Here is a 26,893-nt window from a genome sequence, read left to right as displayed (position 1 = left end):
GAAATTTACCGTGGTAGTCATTGCCAAAGCTGTTTAATTCATTTACCATTAATGTTGGCAAAACATGAAGCTTTTCAATTATTAAATCTATAATTAATGCCGATTGCTTGCTGAGTAAACTTAGCTGGCTTTAAATATGACACAGTGCTACAACTTGTACATTTTATAAATCACAAATGTCTAATACACAAAAAATCAAAAACAAAAATCCAGAACCTCCAAATCTTGTCAGATGTTTTAAAAAATGATCTATTAAATATATGTTCATTAAGTTCAAAATACCAAAAGTTAGTTCCAGGCATTTTTATTTTATTTATTTATTTTTTCTCGTAGAAAAATAAAATTTTTGATGGGGCTCCAACTTCTGTAACAAACATCAACAGAAGGCTATAAGATAATCAGCTGCCACTTTTACACATTTTAAAATTCCACTGATTAGAATCCGAGCTTTGACAGAATGATAATACCAGCAATACTACGCTGGCTGTCATTACATTTATCTGAGAGAACATTCATGTTGTAGGCATGCCAAAATGTGGTGGGAGTTCAAAATTAATACACGATTGCTCTCCTAATGAAACAGCTTCTCTTCGAAGAGCTCTTTAATTATCTCTCTTTATTTAATTGCATGATTTATCTGCTGCTTCAGATGATAACATAAAGATCAAGGTTTCCCTGTCCAGTCATGTCAGATTCTAGGGCGCAGTGCAAATCTCAATTTCTTGGCCAAGGGAGGCAATGCTATCTGAAGATGTTTCCGGGGTCATGTGACCAGCATGTCTGTATGCCAAAGGCACATGGAACACTGTTACCTTCCTATCAAAGTGGTACCTATTTGTCTACTTGCATTTGCATATCTTTCGGACGGCTAGATGTGCAAAAGCTGGGACAGGAATGGGAGCTTGCCTAGTTGCATGGCACTTGACTCTCAAACCCAGGCTGTCCACTTTCTGAGAAGCTCAGCATCTTCAACCGCTGAGCCATTGCGCCCGATAATATACCCAATAACACATAATACCCAACTATATTCATAATTACCATATTTTTCAGAGTATAAGACACACCTTAGTTTTGGGGGGAAATCTGCCTACCAGGCATTCATCTGGCTAGCATCCTTAGTCGGATCAGCTTCAGCACATTAGGTTAGGGCTTATAAAAAATTTATTCGGAGCGAGTAGCAATGAAAAAAGCCTGCAAAGACTTAGGGGCTGGAAAAAACTTTTTTCGGAGAGAGTAGCAATGAAAAAGCCTCCAAGCTGGTAAAACTGGGAAGATCGTTAGTGCCTCATTAGGACTGGAAAAACATTCTTTGGAGCAATTAGCAATGGGAAAAAAGCCTGCAATCTACATTCAGAATATAAAATGCACTCAAATTTTCAGCCTCTTAGGGAGGAAAAGGGTGCATCTTATGCTCTGAAAAATACAGTACATGGATGTGGTTATTATCTTCAGTTAAGCCAAAAATCCTTAAAACTTAAAGTGGAGGGTGCTCATCCAGAAGGGAACTTGTTCCATCGGAGAGGAGATATCTCAGCAAAATGTTTGGGAGGTGCTATCCCACTATCTCTTTCTGCGGGACATGTGGTAAGCAGAGACTTATTTGTGAAAGGCAATCTCTTACATATGCTGGCCCTGAGCCTTTGAAGGCATCTTAAACTGCTCTTAGAAATCCTCTGGCAAACAGTCCAGCTCCTGCAGCAATTGTGTACTATGGTAATACCATGTCTGGGAATACCTGGGAAGGTATTTAAAACAGGTGCAATTTAAATTCTAAAAATATACTCCCCCACCACCATAAAATCACAGTCTTGCTCAAGGCAATGGTGACAAAACTGCAGTGATAAGCTGCATCCAGCTCTTTACTAGATTGGAATATGCACTTATTTACTCACAATTACAAGACATTTCCTTAAAAGGGATTTATAAGTTAAGATTTGCAAGCGTGACATCTGATAGGGAACTGCTGGCAAAGCAATACCAGAAAGGGCTCTACGGAAGACACAGGGAAGCAGGTCTAGAGGCCAATTTCCCAAAAGAGATGAATTATTACAAGCAGGAGAGGATGAATACATACATAAGCAACATTTTGGGGAAAGGAAAAGGTAGGGGACCTTAGGCAAGCTGATTTTAAATCAGCAGTTCGACATCAACACATATTTTAATGGTTAAAACCAGAGATCTTTTTTAAGAGTCAGAAATACCACGTACCTAAGGACAGTTTACTTTCTCCCGCGCTGTGGGGCTGCGCCATGTGGGCGTACGCATGCACAATGCAAAAAATCCGCCCCCACCCTCCAAAAGAGGCAAAAATGAAATGGCAACACAGTGCTAGAAAATCAGCTTTTGTGCATGCACAGAAGGAAAAAAAAAACCCAGAAGAAAAATAAACTAAAATAATAATTAAAAACGATGGTGGCACCCATGGACCGGCACTGATCAATACGGTTCCATGACGTCATTGTGACATCAGCAGTGGTTTGCTACTGGTTCGGGCAAACTGGTCTGAACCCACCTCTGATTAAAGATTTCAACATATAAGAAGAAAAGGTTTAATGTTCCATATTTTATCTAAATGGAGGATAAAATAAGCAAGCATCTTTTATACCGAAGAGGCCATTTCCTAAGTACAGCATAACAGAGAAAAAGTAATGTTGCAATATAACATTTTTGAATGGTCCCACTTTGGAATCTGTAAAAACAATGCGCTACCTTCTTTTTAAAAAGAGTTTTTGCTTGAAAAACATCTTAATATATACTGCAGGAATCCAGCATGAATTGTAAGAAACTTAATGATATCCAGGTACCTTCTTTGAAATTAAAATATTTTGAAAACATTTTGGACAATTTTCAGTCAGAAGAAATTTCCAACTTTATGAAATGCCCACCATTTGACATTTTCAATTGCAGTTACTGTCCATTTGACTTTCTACATTTGGAAAACTGTTAGTAGAAGTAATATATTAGGATTCAACATTCACCATAAAATTCTTGCTATGTTACAAAAAAACCCTTTGTGCTTAAGAATGCACTGTATTCTAAAATAAAAATGACTAAGAATGATTCCAAGTAATCATTACTATATGCTGCTTTTATTTTATTCTCACCTAAACAACGTTAATGAGTGGTGATTAAATTATACCATCCCAAATTAATACCTTAAAATGTAGTACTCGTGGCACAATATATCAGATTATCTGATACATGGGAAAGGAGGTAGAAGGCAATAAAGGTTTCAGTAATTCTTCTGTTAAAACAATCTGCCTGCAGCAAACTTAATGCATTTTAATACTGTAAGCATTTAATTTTAAGTCAGCAATAATGAATGCAATTAGTGGAAGGAGTACGCCAAGAAGAGTTGACTAATATTATTTAACATAATTCAAATATTATATAACAGGTAAGAACTGTATTCAGGAGCCATAAAGCTTCGTGTGCCTTACCTGCTGGCAAATATTTTAGCTGATTATTAGCTAATCGAAGGTGGCGTAGAGATCGCAAACGTCCAATCTCTGGGCAAACAATTTCAAGGGCATTGTCACTCAAGTCCAGAAACTGCAGTTTAACCAAAGAACCAATTGCTTTAAGAAAAAAAAAGATAATATATTTAACTTAAAATCAGACATCTGTTAATAATAGCTTATTCCTAAAACACAAGACATCTTGCTGTACAGATTAACATGTTTATTTTTCACACAGTCTTTCATGCAAAAGTCTATTTCAGCTGTTACAGTACATGAAAAGAATATCGAGGGAACAAAATTATATTCTCTCTAGAATATGGTATCACTGGACATTAGGAAGTTATGTGAGCCCAGGTATAGTGGTGGCTGATATTCTCAGTTGCCATAATACATTATTTCTACCTTTAGCATCTAGATTTAGATTTATATACTGCTTCAGTGTTTACAGCCCTCTCTACGGCATTTACAGAGAGTCAGCCTATTGCCCCCAACAATCTGGGTCCTCATTTCACTGACCTTGGAAGGATGGAAGGCTGAGTCAAACATGAGCCTACTGAGATTCGATCTGCCAGACTGCTGGCAGCTGGCGACCAGCAGAAGTAGCTTGCAGTAATGCACTCTAACCACTGCACCGCCGAGGCTCTTATGAAATTATATTAAAGCTACCTTGCAACTTTAAGATGTGTGGGAGGGCTGGTTGGGGAATTCTGGGAGATGAAGTTCACAGATCTTAATGTTGCTAAGGCTGAGAAACACTGCTATAGTATGTTGTCTGTCCTTGTCTTTAGTAATGTTTTTTATTGGTAGTATGGTTTTAAAGATAGAAACATAGAAACATAAAAGATTGACGGGAGAAAAAGACCTCATGGTCCATCTAGTCTGCCCTTATACTATTTCCTGTATTTTATCTTAGGATGGATATGTTTATACGAGGCATGTTTAAATTCAGTTACTTTGGATTTACCAACCACATCTGCTGGAAGTTTGCTCCAAGCATCTACTACTCAGCATCAGATTTGTAAGATGGGCAAACATATAAATTGATTATGCAAATGTCTATGGAGATTCTCAGTCATCCAGATCCTGGCTGTCCCAAAGGTACTTTTTCAAGAGGCAACTAGACTTTTTGGTTTTTATTTGAAGAGGTTTCACTGCTCATCCAAGCTTTTCCAGCTCTGACTGGAACCAACCATCCAGTCAGAGCTGAAGAAGCTTCCTGAATTAGAAGCAAAATGTCCTCAAAGAAAAACCAGAAAGTTCGGTTGCTTCTTGAAAAACCACCTTTGGGATGATTAAACAATTGAAAAAAAAATTACTATAGTCATTTGGGTTTTCATAAATGCATAGAGGTTGAATTAATGTCTAGAGTGTAAGAAGTCTTCAGCCATAATTCTTAGCAGCTTTCTGCAATTAAATTTATTTATTTATTGGATTTGTATGTTGCCCCTCTCCAAGGACTCGGGACAGCTCACAACATACATAAAAAAAACCCATAGCAATACATCTAATACAATCAATATAATTAAAAAAACCTTAAAAATACTAAAACACTTTAAAACATTCATTATCATTCACTTGATCAAACACAACAAAAACACTCACTGGTCAGGGGGAAGATCTAATGACCCCAGGCCTGGCGGCAAAGATGAGTCTTTAAACTTTTTCGGAAGGCAAGGAGGGTGGGGGCAGTGCGAATCTCTGGGGGTGCTGATTCCGAAGGCCGGGCCCTCCACAGAGAAGGCTCTTCCCCTAGGTCCCGCCAGCCGGCATTGTCTGGCTGATGGAACCCTGGTGAGACCAACTCTGTGGGAACTGAGTAGACGCTGGGATTCGTGTGGCAAAAGGTGGTCTCGGAGGTAATCTGGGTAAATCTATTTGCATGAATGGTCCTGCACTCTGTATAATCCTACACACCGGAAGCAGCAAAAGAAGAAGTAAAGAAGAACTCAAAGAACATTTTGGCTGGGATGCAGTAGTTTTGATTTTCTAGCATAGCTTCTGCATAACTACTGCACCCCAGCCAAAATGTTTCCTTGATATTACTGGCATATTTCCTTCTCTAAATGGCGAATAATTTTTTTTAATCTCCCAGGGTTTATATTTATAAAAGGCGATTTCAAGGCATACAACTGTTGAATGAATAAATTAAAAAGAAATGCTTTATAAATGATGAATAAGATTAAACATCATGGGTTGAGTTGAAGCTGAATAGTACTTAATGGCATTTTGGCTGCCCAAGTTACTTAGCTATAAGCAAAGTCAAAGGAACAAAGAATATATCTGAAAATCCAGACATTATTAGGGCACTCACCTTCAGGTACAATAACAATATTATTTGAATGCAGATATCTGAGGAAGAAAGAGAATATATTGTTATTTTCAGGAGTGGGCAAATAAAGCTTTATTCATTTAAGGAATTTAAATAGCTGTTTATCTCACATAATCATCCTACGTGGCACGCTATAACCAAAAATCTTTCTTTCTTTCTTTCTTTCTTTCTTTCTTTCTTTCTTTCTTTCTTTCATTCATTCATTGCATTTATATGTCACCCTTCTCCAAAGACTCGAGGCGGCTTACAACATACAATAAAAACAATAAAATACAATAGCAAATCCAATTAATTAAACTAGACAACTACTCATACTCCGGGGCATCTTATATTCTGAAAAATATGGTATTTCTCTTAGGCTTATTTGTTTTGATTTATTTCAACTGTATCCAGGTATTCAAGTTGAACACCACTTTAAAATGAGATTGTACAACAGTGGAAGCGTGCATGTTACTTGCTACTTTTATTCCCTCATTGTCAATAAAGGAAGTAGGTTACAATTAGTCAGTCATGTCAAATAGCTATTGCACCTCAAAATGAGATAATCTTAAGTACACACAACTGTGGCTTACTCTCTGACTGAAACCAGGCCAAGGTCAACAGATTTCCTATCTGAGCTAAGACCTCTTTCTTGTGACTAATTCAGAATTAGACAGGTTGAAATTGCGATAGAGCACTTCCTGCAGAGAAAATAACTACTGGAATTCTCTTTCAGAAATCATGGAGAAAGTATTACTGTGGTCTGCATTTGAAAAGTAACATTAACCCTCACCCCAGCCAGGAAATCAGAAACATATTTTTTTGGGAGTCAAAATTCTTCTAATTTTTATATGCTGATTTCAATCTTCACAGTTTCAGTTTCAATAGCAATATGAAAACAATTGCAAGTGGAAATTTTAATTAAACAAAAATTGAGAAACCGATACAATTTTTATTTTAAATGCTTACTGATAGTTAAAAAAAACATTTTTACTTTGTTTACTGACAAGCCCAAGCACATTTAGACTAAGAATTACTTTAAGTACCACCAAAGGCCAGGGCGTGTTCAATTCCATCATGCAATCTGGTTTTTAAAAACTCATCTTTTTTAAAATTTATTTTTATTTAGTGTATTTCAAGAATTTATATCATATTCAAAATCTTTAGAGTGCTCCAGAATTGCTAATACTCATACATAACAATTACATTATTATTCTTCCCTTAATTATATACATTGTCATTAAATTTTAGTATATCTCTTAAGTTACCTGTACATTTAATCTTTACTTCTATCCACTATCCATTTGTACCGTGCATCCCAGACCAAATAATATTCCATTTCCCCTCTATCTTTTAATCGCAATGTTAGCCTGTCCATCTCAGCATAACCTAACAACTCTTTGATCACCGTTCCCTCAGAGGGCATGCTATACCGTTTCCAGTTTTGTGCATACGTGATTCTGGCCGCAGTTGTTATATACAATATAATATATTGAATTTCCTTAGTGTAATTTCCCTTTATTATCCCTAATAAAAATAATTCTGGTTTTAATTCAATTCGTTGACTTGTGATTTCTTCTAACAATTTTCTTATTTTAATCCAATACTTCCTGGCTTCTGGACACAACCACACTTTATGGAAGAATGTAAAAAGTTTAAAAAGTTTAATTTAAAAAGTCTTATTGCTTCTAGGCCCCCCCCCCCCCATTAGCATAAAAATTACTCTGGTGTCTGGAACGATTTGTGAGGTGCTTTGGATCCTAACCTATATTTATGATCAAGAAGCCACCTTCTTTCACGCAACATTAGCTAGAATTGTTTAAGGACCATCCGACATAAACAATTTTATTAAGGCTCCACTAATTTGACATTTGGATTTTCTTATGGCATTCGTTTCAATGCCCGGAGAAATGAAGATACACAGGCACCATTATGGTTGCATTGTTTGAGCTAGAAATGATCTATTAATTATGCATGCAAAGTTGACAAGATTGTTATGCAGCATTAAAAAAAGTAGGAAGAACTGTCACTCAAATATGGACAGCTTTATTAGTGTTTCCATGTTGGAGAGGGTTTCAATGTCATGGTTTTTAAGGCTTGGATAAAATATAACTGGGAGAAACAATCTCCTAAAGAAAATTGAAGTGGCGGGTTGAACATTTTTGAGTCCACCGCATCACGTAGTCATAGCCAGAATAATTTTTTTATCTTATTAGCAGCTTCCGTAACTTTTGCTCCACTGCACCTCAACTTACGTTTTACAATCTGATAAATCATTAACAAGATTAAAATATACCCAAATTGAAATCCCAACCTTCTAACGACAGAGTAAATTAGACAGGGGGAAAAGGGGATTAAAGAACATAATATAATTTGGACGAGAAAACATTAGTTTGCGCTCAACAAGCTTGCTGACTTTTCAGAGCTTCTGGAAATAACCTCTTTCAAATATTAAGAAGATTCTTGTGGCTTAATCAGATTATGTTTGAAACTGCATGGTGCCAAAAACATGCAACTCTCATGAAAGCTGTACTTTAAGTTCATTAAAAGAGAATTCCCACTAGATAAGATGAGGCGAGATTATTCCTTAAAGAAGCTGCAGACTGCAATGACCTTCAAAAATTAATAACTGCACTGCTGACACTCAAATTTTAAATAAAGGACAGCTTGCTGTGGGTTGCTATGATAATGATGGTAGTGGTAGTGGTGATTTAAGTAGATTTGGACCATATTTCTTAGTTATATAGGATCAGCCTGTATAGAACAGAGTCTCTATATAATATACATAAATAATTTAGCTCACATCTTTTGACCATGGAGAGGCTATAAAATGTGACCTGGTTACAGAGGTGCTTCTCTAAGCAACTAATGCTTACTGTTGTCATGACACTGTAGCTGAAAACGATTCCAGGGTTGTGACAGCTGTGAAATCTACCTACCTTCCCTAACAGTTTGGAAGCGTCGCACATGCCTTTTCACCCTCTGCGCATGCACAGAAGGCTTTGCACATGCATGCACAGAGGGTTAAAAAAAAAAAGAAAACAGCAACATCTGGGTGAAGCATCATGCTGCCACCGTTACTGGTTCTCCAAACCAATGGTGGCCACTGCTACACTTGAACTGGGCCGAACCAGTAGCATTTCACCTCTGGGTTGTGAGAACAATGCAAACCTTTTCAAAATGGCTGTTTGGAAAATGAAGCATCCTTCTCTTAACAACTGAAGTAGCTCAATTTCCCAGGGAGTTTTGGCACTATTGCTAATGAGGGCTTTTTCTTGTCCATGTATGTGTGTCCAGACAACATTCCCACAGGACTGCTGGTGAATTATATTAGCACGGATGAAAGCAAATAGGTGTGTCCCTGGATAATGTTACAGGATCCAATCTGGGTCAGTCAGGCTAGAGAGAAATTCCCCGGGGATGAGCTCCAACACAAGTCTGAAAGCTTGGAGGATCCTGCAAATATATTAACTGTCAGGTTTTTAAAAATGGAATTATATTGCTCCGTACAAGATACAAGGTTCTTGCACTCCTAACCAAAGCATACGATGTCACATTCTTGATCAAATGAACAGAAGATGAAATAGTTATTAAAGGTATTAGAATGTACGCTCTAAGAGGGACAGGAAACTCCATTACAAGGTAAAATGACACTCTAAATCCTTACAGAAGAATGAGATTGTTACAAACTGTATTATTGTTAGGAAGTATATTCACAAGTTTCCAGAGTAAATAATCAGGCTGCTGTGGATAAAATGTAGCCACTCAGCAAGAACAGAGTATGATGATGTTTTCTCTCAATTTTTCACAGAATAATATTGCTAGGTTCGCAGGCATTACCCTACAGCAGTGATGGCGAACCTTTTGTTCCTTGGGTGCCAAAAGTGCATGCATGCGCTATCGCCTGCGCGTGCCCACACCCATAATTCAATGCCCCCTCCGCCCCACCCCCCATTCATGCACACATGACCACCTGTGCTCCCCCACTCTGTTTCCCAACTTTTAGTAAGGTCGGTAGGGCCATTTTCACCCATGAAACCTGGGGAGGGCAAAAACGCCTTCCCCAACGCCCCTGGAGGCTCTCTAGAGGCTGAAAACACCCTCCCAGAGCCTCGGTGTGAGCTGAAAATCAACTGGCTGGCACACACATGCATGCTGGAGCTGAGCTAGGGCAATGGCTCACCTGCTGGCAGATATGGCTCCGCTTGCCACCTGTGGCATGCATGCCATAGGTTCACCATCATGGCCCTGAACTATAAGAACAACCTTAGATCACCTCTAATTTTGATCAGGAAAAAAGATCTCATAAGATATTGTTTCTACCCACTTAATATATTTTCCTTTAAAAAAAAGCCACTTTTATATATCTCAGCATAATCACTAACAAAAATAATATACTTACAATTCCACAAGATTTGGAAGTTTCTGGGCAAGATTTTCTGGCTAAAATAAAAACAAAAATATAGACAAAGTTATAGTTTCATCTTTATAAACACAACCTCAATTTGTTTCTTCTTTCAAGCTAGAACCAGGACGAAGCTTTGGTACTAGAATCTGAAAGCAGCTACACACCGAACTATTATACCTGTTCCTCTACCTGATCTGGCAATTATTATATTTAGCCTTGTCTAACCAGTAACTACAGACTTGTGACAGAGTGTGTCAAGTCAATAAGGAGTGTTAATATCAGACATTAAATAACCTAATGTAAAACTGGGAATTGTAGAACAGTGGAATTGGTTCATATTAATAAAATATCCAAAATCCTAACACAGCCAAATTCAATAACTAGTGATAACTTTTTCAAGCTACCCTTAACACTATGAAACAACAGAATTAAATTATATTTATAATGTCAATCATGGTATTTTAATTACTTTATCAAAAACGCAAGCTCAGGATGAATTTGTTTTGAAATAAACTTTTTACAGTTTAGGCTGCTGTATCTTTATTGGTGTATATAAAATAATTTGACTTTGCCACAATAAACAATGTAACCACCGATCTTAATGTATATGCAATATAAATTGGAAGTCTCCTAAACTTGAAAGATTGCTAAAATAATGTTTAAACCAACAGCCATTCTTACAGCAGCCACACCACACCACAATACTCTAAATAATATATTCAGAAACTGATTACCTAGTCCAGTGGTTCTCAGCCTTTTATTCTCCACGTCCCCCCTAAATACCTTTTGTGGCCATGAACCATGGCCACAGACCCCCACCCCCAAGACTTAACTCAAGATTTAAACCATAACATTTTTTTCAAGCCTTTGCAGACTCTGTGAGATAACCCCAGGGATCCATGGACCATAGGTTAATAACCACTAATTTTGAAGAATTTATGAGGTAAAGATTCAAGAGTATATTTTATAGTAGCCGTCACCAACTGATGGTCCGTGGACCACTGGTGATCCGCAAGAAAATTTTGGTGGTTGGCAGAAAATTTATTTGCATTTTTTATATTGCACTAAGTCAGGGGTCCTCCAACTATGGCCCCTGGGCTGGATATGCAGCAATGAACACTTGTATTGCTGCAGAGAATCTCCCCATTCGGGGTCTTTTTGTGCAGGTCAGATGGGGGCAGAAAGTCTGACTTGGGGTCTGCTTCAGCCTCCTGGTGTGGGGCTTTGGCCGAAGGCTAGAGGGAAATGATGCTGGTGGCGAAGAGCCAGAGGGCCTTGTTCTAGTGGGACTATATCATGGTCTGGAACTGGCTGACCATCTCAACCTGTTGAGCCTCCAGACGCCAGTATCTGGCCTTGCACTCCTGCAGGTCTTTCCTTTGCTTGAAAAGCCGATAGTCCTCAGTGAGGTGCTCCTGCTGAGCCTCCTTATCAGTCAGATCCAATTTGAACTGTGCCAGCTGTTTTATCAACTCTTTCTCGTGGTGGCTGCTTAGCTCCAACAACTGCTTCCTGTTGGGGCCCCAAGGAGCCCCAGGCGGGGAGGCGAGAAATGGCTGAGAGGGGAGGGGCAAGTAGAGGCCGGTGAGGTGCCCTCAATGTCTCTGACATCAAGTTGGCCATGCCCACCCAGTCACATGACCACTTAGCCAAGCTCACAAGCCCGAACATTAGGCAGATCATATTAATGGTCCATGGGATTTAAAATTATGAATTAATGGTCCCTGAAGTCCAAAAGGTTGGAGAGCCCTGGTTTAAAGCATATGTTAGAATTTTTTATTCACTGCTGTAGTGTTTACAGGAGATGGGGAGGTGCTCCTCTAAAAATGGGTTGCTGAAAGAAGCTTATAAAATATAAAAAGTGTGAAATCTAGTCAGTTACATAGTCATGTGTAACTGTACAAAGTAAAAAAACAAAACAACAACAACAAATAAACCATAGCCAACAACTACAGATGGCCAAATAACTTGCAAGGGTAGGATACTACTGGCAAATTATTTCAATTCGTAATGCAAGCAATCCCCTTAGAATTGTCTCTTTCAGCTAAGCACATATGCAGAAGAGTTCATAGCATCAGCTCTTTTTTTCTAGTTAAGAAATTCAGGAATTCTGAGTTTGGCTTCCACCTACTGGGCAATTCATGCTCAACACCCTGAAGCTAATTCAGCTAGAATTCCAACTGAATTCTAACCAACGACCAAGTTTTCACTGATTTGGTAAAGCAGGTAGTATAGCTACTGTTTTTCTTTATTAAAAAAGGCTGACATTTCTCTCCTTTTTTTCCATTCTCAAATTAAAATGCCATCCTCAAAAATCTTTTGATAAAAACCACCTACATCCCGTAAGACCTGCTTGACAGATCCAATCTTGCAGAGCTGGGGATCTCCTGGACTATGGAAGCTCACCATACTCTAGAACAGCGATGGTGAACCTTTCTTGGTCTGTGTGCCAAAAGGGAGGATGTGGTGTGCTAGCATGCATGCATGTGCCCACCCACCCCATGTATGCCCACCCCCTGCTGCCACTGCGCATGCGCACAGCCCTTTCTGAAGCCTGGTAGGCAGTGAAGGGCTACCAAAATTTTTACTGTGGCCGTGGCTTATGCAGGATGCCCTGCATTTTCTTTTAACATCTTTCAGTGCAAATTGGGTGCTTTGGGGTGGAGCTCCATTTTTGCTACCCCACTGCGTTTCCCTCTATCCGGGCAGTAGCCCACCCCTGCTGGTAGGCCATGGTGGATTCATACGGTGTGGTGCGGAGAGCCGTACCGGTATGAACCCAGAGACTTTTGTTGGCGATTTTTCTTTTCTGACGTCTCCGTGTCAGAAGAAGCCCTCCTGCCTTCCTCTTGTCTTAATGCTGACCTTTAATTTTCATCCGAAGCACAGCTGAGGACTTCTACCACACAGAGACGCCAGGAAAAAAATTGCCAAAAATCAGTGGGTTCATCCAGTATGGCTCTACCCTCCCATCACTGCTGTTAGGTAAATAAAAAGCCCAAACGGACAAACTGGAAGACGTTTTTTCGAACTTCCGGTTTCTTCATTAGGGGATTATTTTTTGCCTCCAGAGTTTCAGGGAACAGCCTTTCCAAACAGTGCGTGCATGTCGCTGGAGCTGAAACATAGGAAAGTCTTGTGTGCCCTCTCATATGCCATAGGTTCGCCATCACAACTCTAGAACAAGGCTCGCCTCAAAATCTGGATGGACCTCACTCTGCAGTGACTGTATTTGGAAGAGCTGTGAAGTTCTGCTCTTAACCTTTGGCGAGGTAGAGACCCATTGCTTCATTGTACTTATATTCTTTTATTTTTTCTCTCTCTCATGCTGTAGCAGGGGGTGTCTGACCTGCAGACTGCATGCAGTCCCGGACAGTGAGTAATATGGCTGTCCAAAATTGTAATGCTATTTTTATATATTTTTTTTATTAATTTATAATATAACATACATAGAGAATAGAAAAGCAAATATTAGGGAAATTAGGAAGAAATTAGAAATTTCCTGAAGCCTGGAGAAGGCAAGGCCAAAAAGTAGCTGGCCAGCATGAACATAGGGGATAGTGGGGGAAAGGAAGGGGGGAAAAAAAGGCATTGACTTCTGACTCCTTTGGTGCAGTAAAATGAGGCATTAAGATCTATCCTCAACTTTTTACTTTTTCATAATACAGTGTTCCCTCGATTTTCGCGGGTTCAAACTTCGCGAATAGCCTATACCACGGTTTTTCAAAACATATTAATTAAAAAATACGTTTTTTTCTATACCATGGTTTTTCCCACCCGATGATGTAATACGTCATCGCCAAACTAATAATTTTTGCAAATAAATAACAACAAAAAACTATTGTTAATAAATAATTATGTTTATAAATATCAGGATCACTAAGTGTCTTATTCAATGGTGAGTACCAGTAATAATGGTGAATAAATGGTTGCTAAGGGAATGGGAAATGGTAATTTAGGGGTTTAAAGTGTTACGGGATGGCTTGTGATACTGTTCATAGCCAAAAATGATGTATTTACTTCCGCATCTCTACTTCGTGGAAATTCAACTTTTGCGGGAGGTCTCGGAACGCATCCCCAGCGAAAATTGAGGGAACACTGTAATAGAAACTAGCCATTTCTGTAACAACAAATCTATCTAATCTGTAAAACCCAAGGTCAAAGTTTCATCTTTTCCCACCACCAGCACAAAATCCAGAAGTGGCTTCCAAGTCAAAGTAAATGTGTTTGTGTTGGGGTTTTTTAATCAGAGCAATCAATTTAGACATCTCTGCTAATTCCAACATTTTTGCAACCATTCATCCATTGCATGGGTTGAGGTGACCTTCCATTTCTGCATGTAGAATAGTCTTGCTGCCATCAGCATATATAACATCAGAGTTTTGAATTTCCCCCCCATGTTTTGGGTTCCAAAACTCAAAAGAAAAATCTCTTTTTTTCTATATTCACTTTAAGAATTTTCTGTATTAGCTTATGAATCCTACTACATTATAAATACCTTGTTTTCCCTAAAATAAGACATCCCCTGAAAATAAGCCCAATCGGGCTTTTGAGTGCATGGCAATAAGGCCAAGTGCTTATTTCAGGATTCAAAAATATATAAGACAGGGTCTTATCTTTGGGGAAACAAGGTATATTGTATACACTGCTCAAAAAAAATAAAGGGAACACTTAAAAAACAGAATATAACTTCAAGTAAATCAAACTTCTGTAATCAAACTGTCCACTTAGGAAGCAACACTAATTGACAGTCAATTTCACATGCTGTTGTGCAAATGGAATAGTTATGCAAATGAAATATTTAATGAGAATATTTCATTCATTCAGATCTAGGATGTGTTATTTGAGTGTTCCCTTTATTTTTGTGAGCATTATATTTTATATGCGGCTTAATACAATTTCTCCTTTTACCCATGCCTTACAGTATTTGTTTCCTGACTTGCCTACCTTAAAGGGTTAACATAGACTATCCCAAAGGTGCTTTTTCAAGAGGCAACTGAGTTTCTGATTTTTCTTTGAAGACATTTTTCTCCTCAACCAAGAAGCTTCTCCCACTTCTTGGATGAGAATTGAAATGTCTTCAGAGAAAAAACAGAAAGTCCAGTTGCCTCTTGAAAAAGCACTTTTGGGACAACCATGACCTGGATGACTGAGAATCTCCATAGACATTTAGTTAACATAGGTCCTTCTTTTGCCCAACACAAGGAATAACTGATACTTCAAAACACAAATACTATTCAACACAATAACAAATATTTTACTCATTAAACAATGAAGCGACATACCAAAGTAGTTAAGGAATTTCTTTTCATATACAATCTTTCCAAGTACTGAAGACCTTCATCCTTCAGCAGTTCTAAAGGGAAATGATGAAGATTTCGATAGTTCAGGAATAAATTCTTGTGCCTTTCTAGCTTTGCTTCTGATATCGTTTTACAAAGTTCTGATGCCATGATGAATATTGGTCCAGCCACCTAATTAGATCTCTATTCATGGCAAAAATTGATCATTTCTGAAAGAAAAAAAAGAAAAAGATTATCAATAATTGTCTTAATGATTTCCAAAAGCAGTTTTTCAAGAGCATCACTATTTTTTAAAAATCTATGCAACTTTGTCACAAAACGAAAGCAAAACACAGCAGGCTCTTTAACAATAGAAAACAAACAGCAAAGCAGCTTACAACAAAATTTCAGGCAATAAAATTAACATGGTAGCAACATTTATGGCAACTGACTTGACAGATACTAATACTGTACTAAAATTTATGCAAAAGAGCAGGAAAATATTTGTCAAATTAAGTATCTTTAACTTATACATTACATCCCAACAATAGCATAACTGCTATGTGTATGAAAATAATGCTCACATAGAAGTGAGAGGCTTTAAAGATAGGAAGGCTGCTTGAAAACTTGCTTTATTGTGATCTACAAATTAAGCAGAAACAAACTTAGCTTTCCCCTGTACAAATAAGTTGGACATATATCCAAAAAAGAATGGGAACGTTTATTTTATTTAAAGCAAAAATTAGGTAAATCTAAGTAGCACCAACAGCAGTTATTTAAACGAGTGAAAAGGGAACACATCAAATGCTACCCTCTCCTAGCATCTCACAATTGGCCAGGGATACAGGCAGTATTAAGGATACCATAAACACTAGGACCTATTTTATCATTACAAGCAGCAACTGTTCATCAACTCACTTTAAACTCCCTTTTTACGACCCTGAAGCGCCTTAGTTTGGGGCAGTCGAGACGACTGGATGAAAGAGACAGTTTACTTTCAGCTATAAAAAAGACCCAACTTCCAGACTAGTTTATGTTCTCAGCTTTCCTTTCCATCTATTAAAAACCAAAAGCAGAATTCAAAATAAGAATGATTGTGTAAGCCCCAAAGTGTCTGATCACAGTTTAAAACAAAAACACTTTCCCCCCCCAGACAAAAACAACCCCCTCAAAAGCTTGCATGATGTAACCCCAGTTGCTTAGCAGCACTCATGACCCCTCCCCATTTTTGAGACACCACCAGTTGCCTATTCACCTTTGCCCCAAACCGGTGACTGATGAGCCCACATGTTAAACAGTGCCTCACTGCAACATGCTTTACCCCACATGCTACAACTGAGGACGCATAAATGATAACCCTGACATTTTGCGGCATTACTGGATGTTGTGTCACTGCCATCATCATGCTCACAAAAGATTGGCAAGAAGAATAGAATAGAGCTGGAAGGGACATTGGAGGTCTTCCAGACCAGACAAAAACAGCTCAGTCTGGCATGGGATCACAGCATCAGCAGCCAACACCTTCAGCTAAGACTGCCACATCAGGTTTGTAGAGATTCTCAGTCATTCGGGTCATGGTTGTCCCAAAGATGCTTTTTCAAGGAGGCAACTAGGATTTTTTTGTTTTTTCTTTGAAGATGTTTCACTTCTCATCCAAGACGCTTCTTCAGCTCTGACTGGATGGTTGGGAATGGAAGGATTTCACCCTTTGAATGGTGTCAGAATATGAACGGATTTCCAGAAAATTTGCAAATCTTTCCATTCCCCATAGTCCAGTCTCAACCTTGGATGAGAAGCGAAACATCTTAAAAAAAAACACCAACCAAAAAACAGAGAGTCCAGTTGTCTCTTGAAAAAGCACCTTTGGGACAACTGTGACCTGGATGGCTGAGATTCTCTACAGACCTTTTAGCTTTACAATTTGGTTTTCTAGATGCCCCCCAAAAAACTATGCGTGTACTCAGCAGTTTAGCTTAACTGGCTGCAAACTATACATCCTCTGAGAATGGTGTGGGAGTATTAACGGATTTCCAGAAGAAATTGCAGACTACATGAACCAAGGGCATCTCTCAGGTGACCCTAAGATAAATCTCCAAGTCCTTAAAGGACCCTCTAAGAGGACGCAAATAACCCAGCTGTCTGCAAGGGAATATGAACCCTTCCATTCCCCACCATCCAGTCAGAGCTGAAGAAGCTTCTTTGATGAGAAGAAAAACGTCTTCAAACAAAAAAACCCCCAGAAAATCCAGTTGCCTCCGGAAAAAGCCCCTTTGGGACTCCCACATCAAGACTGCAAAAAAAGCCCCTTAAATTGTTCTTTCGTTTAAAGACGATTCGAGCTTGACTTGAGGTCGATGTTTCTCCATTCTGAGCAAGTGGAAGGCGTGTGGACTTCAACTCCTAGCATTCCTCAGCCTGAATAGGGAATGGGTGCAACTGAATGGCTTGCTGAGGAATTCTGGGAGTTAAAAGTCCGCACACACCTGTCGCTGGTTCAGATGGCGAGACAGGACTTAGGCGCTCCAACAGCAGCGGCCTATTGCAACGGGGGGCGCCACAGCTCCAAATTCATCGGGGGCTCCCCCATCCCCGCTATCCCCATCGAAGGGGGGCAGCCAGGAAGCTGCTCATCACCTCTCCCAGCTCGGTTTCTATGACAACCGGGCCTAAGGGTGGAAGGAGAGACCGAAGTACGGCAGCTTCTCCTCCCGTGGGAGAAGACGCCTCGGAGCCAGCGCGCTCACCGGCAGTTCCCGGGCGAAGAAGAAGGAGGAGGAGGAATCTCCTCCCACACCGGCTCGCCCAAAAGAAAACACCTCCGCGGGTCGTCCGAACATCAACTTCCGGTTCAGTGTGTGCGGATGTGACGTCCTGATAAACGCGACTTGGGCCCGCGGGAAGAGGGCGGACTTTCTCGCGAGTCTTTCGCTTTCTCTCCGTCTGCTGCGGGCTTTGTTTGCTCAGGCAGAGTGGAGGGGGTTGTGGGGGCGGCCTGGATAGGAGACCAAGAGGAAATCTCCGTGGGAGGATTAGATGGTGGTGAGGGGTAGCCTCTTTCAAGGAAACAAAATTACAAAGGGAGGGAAGGAGAAGGAAGAAAAGATGGAAAGGAAGGGAGAGGAGAAAGAAAGAAAAAGAGGAAAGAAAGACTGGATGTGGTTGTGAAGTCACTAGAAGTGCCAGATTGGCTCCATGTGTATTTTTTTCTCTAACCAAGCCTTGCTGAGCTTTGAATCCCAAGTCAAGGGGAAGGGGTGACGGAGGGATATTGGGGGTTGGACTAGATGATCTTCCAACTTTGTTATTCTATTCCATTCCAATTCTATTCTATTTTCTATTGTATTCCATTCCATACTCTGTCTGTTCCTATTCTATTCTCTTTTTTTAAACATATTTTACTGATTTTAAAAAATATTTACATTTTAATATTTTCAGGTGGATCGATATCCATATATACATTCATATTACTATATTATATAATTATACATTGTATACACAATCATTTTTTATATTCTTTCTTTTCCATTCATCACTTGTTGTTTTTCATTTCGTTTTTGTGTCCATTTATACCATTTAGCCAAGTTGAGTAGTAGTCTGAGTCCTTTTATTCGTTTAGTTCCATCATTAATCGGTCCATTTCTGCACAGTCATATTTTTTAAATTACCGGTATCTCTTTTTCAACAGGTAGGTCTTTCCATCTTTGTGCATAGGCAATTCTTGCAGCTGTTACTATATGTAATATTAAATATTTAATATTTTGAAGATATGGTTTTCTAATAATACCTAACAAAAAGAATTCCGTCTTAAATTCAGTTACAATGCCCGTTATTCCCTGTGGCCATTTTTGGAGTTTCCTCCAATACTTTTTCGCTTCGGGACACAACCACCATAAATTTTTGGTGTTTGCTATGTTGTGGGTCGCCCCGAGTCCTCAGAGAGGGGTGAGATACAAATCCAATGAATGAATGAATGAATGAAAAGAAGGTGCCCTGCTCTCTTTTGCATTTTCAACATGCCTGATTACAATTTTGGTATATCTTTGCCAATCTTTTCGGGGCCAATTAGAATATTAGTCTTGTCTAGTCTAGTTTAGTCTCTAAATTCTGGGTTTTCTAGATGCCAAAAGAAAACTATGCTTGCATTCAGCAGTTTAGCTTAACTGGCTGTAAACTACATCCTCAGAGAGAGTGAGACAGAATCTCTACATTTATATAAGTTTTTTGTATATGTTTTTGTTCGATTTACAACAGTTCATTTAGTCAATGCTCACTGTTACAACAGCACTGAACAACTGTCTCGCTTAGCAACAGAAATTTTGGACTCAGTTGTATTTGTAACTTGAGTATTAGTACAATAATAATGTAATAATAATAATGAGGTACTTTAACATGTAACAAAGTGCAGGAAAAAACCATAATCATATCTGTTTATCAGACCCAGATTGTTGTCTTGATAAATTCTCTTAATACAGTACAAGAGCTTAGAAATGAGATTAGAAACAAACAAACTATCAGTTCTGATCAGTGATGGGCTGTTCTCAGTTCAGCCTAGTTCTGCGAACCAGTAGTAGTGGCGGCAGGAAGCTCTGCCTAGCCACCTGGGATGCTTCTGTACATGCGCAGAAGCATTGTGCATGCACATGAGCATGTTTGCGAAACAGTAACAAAGTTTTTTAGAACCCCGCTACTGATTCTGATGTTGTTCTCCTTGGTTCCAGGATTTATATTGGTATTTTGCGTATTTGTGGACAATAGCCAGAAGATGGCGATCTTGTACATTTAATGGTATTTGGTACTTGGTGCTCACTTTTAAAACATAGGCTAGCCAACCCAATTAATTTTGAACAATTGCACATATAGTAACATGACTCTTAATTATTGCTGCTTTAAATATTAACACAGTATTAGAGGCTGCTATATATTTTCATCACTCTCTTCCATAGTGTGTTTTTTATTTGTGGTGAGAAATGAGGAAGTCAATGGATTGTTCGTGGGTCAATTATCATTTGAAGCTCCAGGCTAGTTGGTTTGAATTTTGTTCGGCAAAAACATCTTGATCTTTGTACCTGCCTATATATGACCCTAGTTACATCTGTTAACCATTAGATCCAATTAAATAGGAAATTTTTTTTTACTCTTAGCAAGTACTCAGACCAGATTGCTTTTGAATAAAAATGTACAACGCAAAAAAGATGTAAGCCGAAAGAAAATGTGTCTACAGGACTTGTACAGATTGAAAACAGTTTTGTGATTCTTCAATCAAAATACAGAGAAATACTCATTTTTGTTTTGTTTTTTTACAAAATCTATAAGAATTAACCTTTCCACACAGATTCACCTTGTGCTTATGACATATAAAAGTATTAAAGGGATTGAAACCAAGAAAGCTATGGGTTAAATGCATTTTGCTATTTTCTCCATGTGTAGTCAACCTAGATACAGGGGGTGGTATATCTTATGGTATGGACAAACACATTGTAGTTTCTTACAGAACATAAAATACAGAATCAGGTCTGGAGGTCTTCTAGTCCAGTGTTGTGTTTCCCAACCTTGGCAACTTGAAGATATTTGGACTTCAACTCCCAGAATTCCCTAGCCAACGAATGCTGGGTGGGGAATTCTGGGAGTTGAAGTCCAAATATCTTCAAGTTGCCAAGGTTGGAAAACACTGTTCTAGTCAACCCTCTGCTCAAGGCAGGAAACTTTATACCGGCCCAGTCAAATTAACTGTCCAATTACTTTTTGAAAATCTCCAGTGATGGAGCACCCATAATTCCTGCAGGCAAGCCATTCCACGCTATTCTCATTATCAGGAAATTTCTCCTTAGTTCTACCCTGGATCTCTTCTTGATGACTTTACAATCATAAAACTGTTCTCCTGCCCTCAAGTCCTTTGGGGAAATATTTATTTTTATTGATTGATTGATTGATTTTGTCCAATACACAATGAGGGTTTTAGTGGGTATACACATAGTAAAATACATGATGAAGGTTATAGAGGATATACTCATAGTAAAATATATCTAAGAAATAATAGAAAAGAAGATATAGGAATAGAACATATCAATGAAAGAATAGAAGAAGAGATATAGGAATAGAAGAAAGGTATAGGAGATATAGGAGAGCAGTAGGACAAGGGACGGAAGGCATTCTAGTGCACTTGTACTCGCCCCTTACTGACCTTTTAGGAATCTGGATAGGTCAACCATAGATAATCTAAGGGTAAAGTGTTGGGGGTTTGGGGATGACACTATGAAGTCAGGTAATGAGTTCCACGCTTCGACAACTCGGTTACTGAAGTCATATTTTTTACAGTCAAGTTTGGAGCGGTTAATATTAAGTTTAAATCTGTTGTGTGCTCTTGTGTTGTGGTTGAAGCTGAAGTAGTCGCCGACAAGCAGGACGTTGCAGCATATGGTCTTGTGGGCAATACTTAGATCTTGTTTAAGGCGTCTTAGTTCTAAGCCCAGGATTGAAAGTCTAGTCTCATAGGGTATTCTGTTTCGAGTGGAGGAGTAAAGAGTTCTTCTGGTGAAGTATCTTTGGACATTTTCAAGGGTGTTAATGTCTGAGATGTGATATGGGTTTCAAATAGATGAGCTGTATTCGAGGATGGGTCTGGCGAAAGTTTTGTAAGCTCTGGTAAGTGTGAGATTGCCAGAGCAAAAGCTATGTAGGATTTGGTTTACAACTCTTGAAGCCTTCTTGGCTATGTTGTTGCAGTGGGGTTTGGCACTTAAATCTTTTGTTATTATTATACCGAGGTCTTTAACCGACTGGGGATTATCTGTGATAATTTGATTAGGTTCACCCCTTCTCTGTGACAGCTCGTAATGCAGTGATGGCGAACCTGTTTTCCCTCGGGTGTCAAAAGAGCATGCATGAGCGCTATTGTGCATTCACAAGTGTCCACACCCATAATTCAATGCCTGGGCAGGCTGAAAACAGTTTCCCCTGCCTCCTGGGTGCCCTCTGGAGGCTGGAAGTGGCTTGTTTCCCAACTTTTGGTGGGCCCAGTAGGCTCGTGTTTCGCCCTCACCAGGCTCCAAAAGTTTCCCTGGAGGCAGAGGAGGGTAAAAAACGCCCGTCCCCATTACCCCAGAGTCTCTTTGGCAGCCAAAAACGCCCTCCCAGAGCCTCTGTGTAAGCCAAAAATCAGCTGGCTGGCACACATATGGACGTTGGAGCTGAGATAGGGCAATGGCTTGTGTGCCAGCAAATATGGCTCAACGTGCTACCTGTAACACCCATGCCCTAGGTTTGCCATCACTGTCCTAAACTAAAGTATTGGAAGATTGCTCTCATGTAAGCCCTATTCCTTCTCTTAATTAAACTAGATATTCTCTGTTCTTGCAACCATTTATTGTACAATTAAACCTCCAGACATCTGTGTGGCTCTTCTAGGGTCTCGGCATATAAAAAGTCTATTTATTTCCAAAGGGGCCACCAGGAACAGCATATACCCATGATGGCAAAACTGCCAGCGTCCTAGGTATCAACAAGTATCTTCTTAAAATATATGATGTTCCCAGTTGACTGAATTTCATGTTTAATGAAAAAAGTATATAAGTATATAACAGCAACATTAGCAGCAACAACAACAGCAACAACAAAACAAACAACAAACAGTTTGTCTTTACTTCAAAGCTTCTTCTTCTTCGGTGTTTTTTTTCACCGATTTCATTTTTTCCCCCAGTCTGATTTGAACAGGTGCACCATGAATGGCAAAATGAGACAGCTAGAAAAAAAGGGGGAAAAGAAAGATCACGATTTTTAGACCTGGAGGCAAGAAGTGGAAACCATTTTTCTTCTTTCTTTTTATTCATCTCCCAACAAGGAGTTTCTTTGTTTTTGGTTTAGAATATTTTTTTTAAAAAACAACCCTTAAACTGATATTTTATTCTTCATTTTATTTTTATATCTTTGGGTGTACGTATTTGCTTATTTTCACGTTGAGTCATAGACTTGAGATCACGGGCCACATAAATCAAAGTCCTGCTTAAAAACTTGTATGAGTTCAGTAAGTGTGTTATTTGCAGGATATTAGCATTCTCAAATATTTATTTTAAAGGACATTTATTTTAAAGCCATCGAATGCTTCCTCCGTTAGGTAGCCTCAAGATCTCTGACTTCTGAAGATTCAAGAAAACTCACGACAATTTGCAAATCAGTTTTTGAACCAGATTCTCTTCTGAAGCACCTTCCACTATGGGAGGATGACGGCGTCGCCTGAGAATTTTTCTACACCATCCCACCAACGCTGGTTTTTCCAACAGCCGCTTTGGGCTCCTCTCCCTCCCCAGTGCCCTTCCTGACCTGCCAATTGCAAAGAATTTCAGCTCAGCTGCAGGAAAATGACTCCGTTTAGACTTGTCTGTGGTTGACCTTTGCTGGGAGAGCCATACTAATTTGTCACACCTTTAGATCAGATAGCAGATCCTATGGCAGGGGTCCCCAAACCTTTTACACAGGGGGCCAGTTCACTGTCCCTCGGACTGTTGGAGGGCCGGACTATAAAAAAAACTATGAACAGATACCTATGCACATTGCACATACCTTATTTCTTTGTCTCTCTCTCTCTTGCTCTCTCTTTTGCTTCCTTTCTGTCTCTTGCTCTCTCTGTCTCTTTCTCACTCTCTTTTAATGCCCAATAAATATCTGCTAGACCAGTCAACGTGGCCTAGCAAATATCCCCTCTCTTCTCTTCCTCTTTGCCCCCTCTCCCTCCCCTCCTCCTTTTATCACCCTTTCCTCTCCTCTTCTCCTCCCCCTTTCCCTCCTATCTCTCCTATCTTTATCTACTCAAAAGTAAAAGGAAGAGGGGAAAAAAAAGAGGCTAGTATTTTGTCCCAACCAAAGCAATGGCTCATTAAAAGTAAATAATATTAGGTCACTTGGATTGGCTCCATAAGGAGCAACTTTGCATTTTTGTTATATAACTTTATCTTAATAGTAATTTTATCAGCCAGAGGACTGATAAGATTAAAACTGCAGCTACCATTAAGAACCCTGCTTAGAAAATAGGCTTGGGATGAAAGTCTTTTGTATCTAATAGCTATTGTTCCCATAGTAGTATTTCTGCAAGACGCCTGTCTATTGAGAATTAAAGCTGTTTATCTGTTTTTTTCCTGTTAAAAGACTTTTTCCCACTATTTCTTTTTCCTCATTATCTTCATCTCTCATGTCAAGCAAGCTGGGTCCCTGTTCGGAGTTCTCAGCTGAGACCAACCGATTCGTTTTCCTGTCTTCTCTGAAGAGCTGTGGCCATAATGAAGTTGGCTTGACACAAAAGAGCTTTAGGGCTGTTCCACATCTGCTACCCTTCTCCTTAATTCCATACTATATGGAGAGATAATTAGGGCAGCATTATTATTTTTTAATGGCTTTAGGATTGGATATAACCATCAATAGTTCTCCTCCTTCCTCCAGTTGGACAAGTTTTTAAATTATAGATTCAGGCTTATTTAGTATCCTATGACTATCACTGAGTGTTGTATCTTATGATTCATGACAAATGTGTTTTTATGATGATTGTGATCATGATTTATATCTTCTATGAAAACTGAGAGTTTTGCCCCAAAGAAAGATATATTTATATCTTTTATGAAAACTGAGAGTTTTGCCCCAAAGATTGTGTCCAATCACAATTGGCCAATAAAGAATTCTGTTCTGTTCCTTTCTATTCGTCTAGTCTAGAGTACAGTAGAATTATATTGCCCAGGTGTGATTGGACACAGAGGAAATTTGTCTAGTTGCATTCCTTGTGTGTCCAATTATACTTGGCCAATAAAATTCTATTCTATTCTATTCTTCTACTCTAGAATACAATAGAATTTTATTGCCCAAGTGTGATTGGATACACAAGGAATTTGTCTTGTTGCTTTCCTTATGTGTCCAATTACACTTGGGCAATAATATTCTGTTTATTTTTATTTATTTATTTAGTCCAATACATAATACACATTGAAGAGAATAGATATGTAGTAATATAACTAAAGAAACAAATAGAAGAAAAGATATAAAAGTATAGGTGAACAAATTTGAAAGGAAGAAAAGATAAATGAGATAAGGATAAGTTTCTGTTTCTATTTCTATTATTTCTAGTTCAATTTCTATTTCTATTTCATTCTAGAATAGACAAATAGAATATTCTAGTCCAGTCTAGGCCAGTCCACTCCACTCCAGTCAAGTCGAGTCTTTTAATATTTGAGGGGCTGATTAATTGTCCTCACTGCTGGGAAGTTTCTCCTTAATTCCAAGTTGCTTCTCGCTTTCTTTAGTTTCCATCTGTTGTTTTTCATCCTGCCTTCAGGGACTTTGGAGAATAAGTGGACCTTCTCTTCTTTGTGCTCTTTGACTAATATTCGCTTATCACCTTTCTGTGCCTTCCCAACCCATAACTTTCTTCCTGGTCCACCACTAGGCTGGCCAAAGAAGAGAGAACACAGCCTTCTTGTCTCTAACTGGAGAGACCCAGAGAAACACCAGGAACGCTGCCATTTGTCGGATAAAGAGCCAGCCTGGAATCGCCTGTGTTGACAGGGCTGCCAGCTCAAAGAAAACACATTTTCAACATGGCTAGTAGCCAAAAACACTAGCTGTGCCAAGGGCTAAACACAGAGTGTCTGCCTCCTATCAAAATAATCCTGCCACCAACCCAAGGCTTACCATCTTTCAGTTTTCCAAGAACACAGTGTGCACATTTCTTGTCAAAGAAGAGAGAGAGATTCAAGAGAAGCAACGGCACAACTAATTTTTCCTTCCTTACTTGGGAAACTGACTTGCACTGTTGATCCACCAAGCTCATTAAACGAGACTTCTCCAAATGTGTCACTCCCTCTGTTTATTTTATCTATCTATTTATTTATTTGTCACACATGTACAAGAAAGTAGGTATGGTTATTTATTTATTTATTCATTTGTCCAATACACAATACATACAGAAGAGAATAGACATGAAGTAATATATATAAAGATAATATGTAAAAATAGAGGAGAAGATATATGAAAGGAAGAAAATATATATGATATATGAGATAAAGGAAAGACAATTGGACGGGACGAAAGGCACACTAGTGCACTTATGCACGCCCCTTACTGACCTCTTAGGAACCTGGAGAGGTCAATCGTGGATAGTCTAAGGGAGAAATGTTGGAGGTTAGGGGTTGTCACTATTGAGTCTGGTAATGAGTTCCATGCTTCAACAACCCGATTACTAACATCATATTTTTTACAGTCAAGTTTGGAGCGGTTAATATTAAGTTTGAATCTGTTGCGTGCTCTTGTGTTGTTGCGGTTGAAGCTGAAGTAGTCATTGACCGGTAGGACGTTGCAGCATATGATCTTGTGGGCAATACTTAAATCGTGTTTTAGGCGCCGTAGTTCTAAGCTTTCTAGACCCAGGATTGTTAGTCTATTTTTGTAGGATATTCTG

The 26,893-nt window shown here is 39.0% G+C and overlaps 1 protein-coding gene across 4 annotated transcripts in view; it reads right to left on the bottom strand.

Moving 5' to 3' along the window:
* The window catches only part of LRRC28 (leucine rich repeat containing 28), a 55,477-nt gene extending 37,145 nt beyond the window's left edge, over positions 1-18,332 (bottom strand). Inside the window, exons 1-6 of one of the 4 annotated variants that reach the window (XM_070761962.1) lie at positions 18,204-18,332; positions 16,378-16,515; positions 15,463-15,689; positions 10,172-10,212; positions 5,773-5,810; positions 3,441-3,578 (exon numbers count right to left, since the gene is read on the bottom strand). In XM_070761962.1, coding sequence (XP_070618063.1) covers positions 3,441-3,578; positions 5,773-5,810; positions 10,172-10,212; positions 15,463-15,630 — 385 coding nt within the window. In that variant the 5' untranslated portion in view covers positions 15,631-15,689; positions 16,378-16,515; positions 18,204-18,332. Of the gene's footprint in view, positions 1-3,440; positions 3,579-5,772; positions 5,811-10,171; positions 10,213-15,462; positions 15,690-16,377; positions 16,516-17,631; positions 17,874-18,093; positions 18,158-18,203 lie in introns of those variants that run through there. The other 3 variants (XM_070761963.1, XM_070761961.1, XM_070761964.1) reach the window with 3 other exon arrangements.
* Positions 18,333-26,893: the final 8,561 nt, after the last annotated feature.

This window comes from Erythrolamprus reginae, chromosome 10 (genome assembly GCF_031021105.1).
Source record: "Erythrolamprus reginae isolate rEryReg1 chromosome 10, rEryReg1.hap1, whole genome shotgun sequence".
NCBI lineage: Eukaryota > Metazoa > Chordata > Lepidosauria > Squamata > Dipsadidae > Erythrolamprus > Erythrolamprus reginae.
This window is presented reverse-complemented; position numbering and strand designations above follow the sequence as displayed.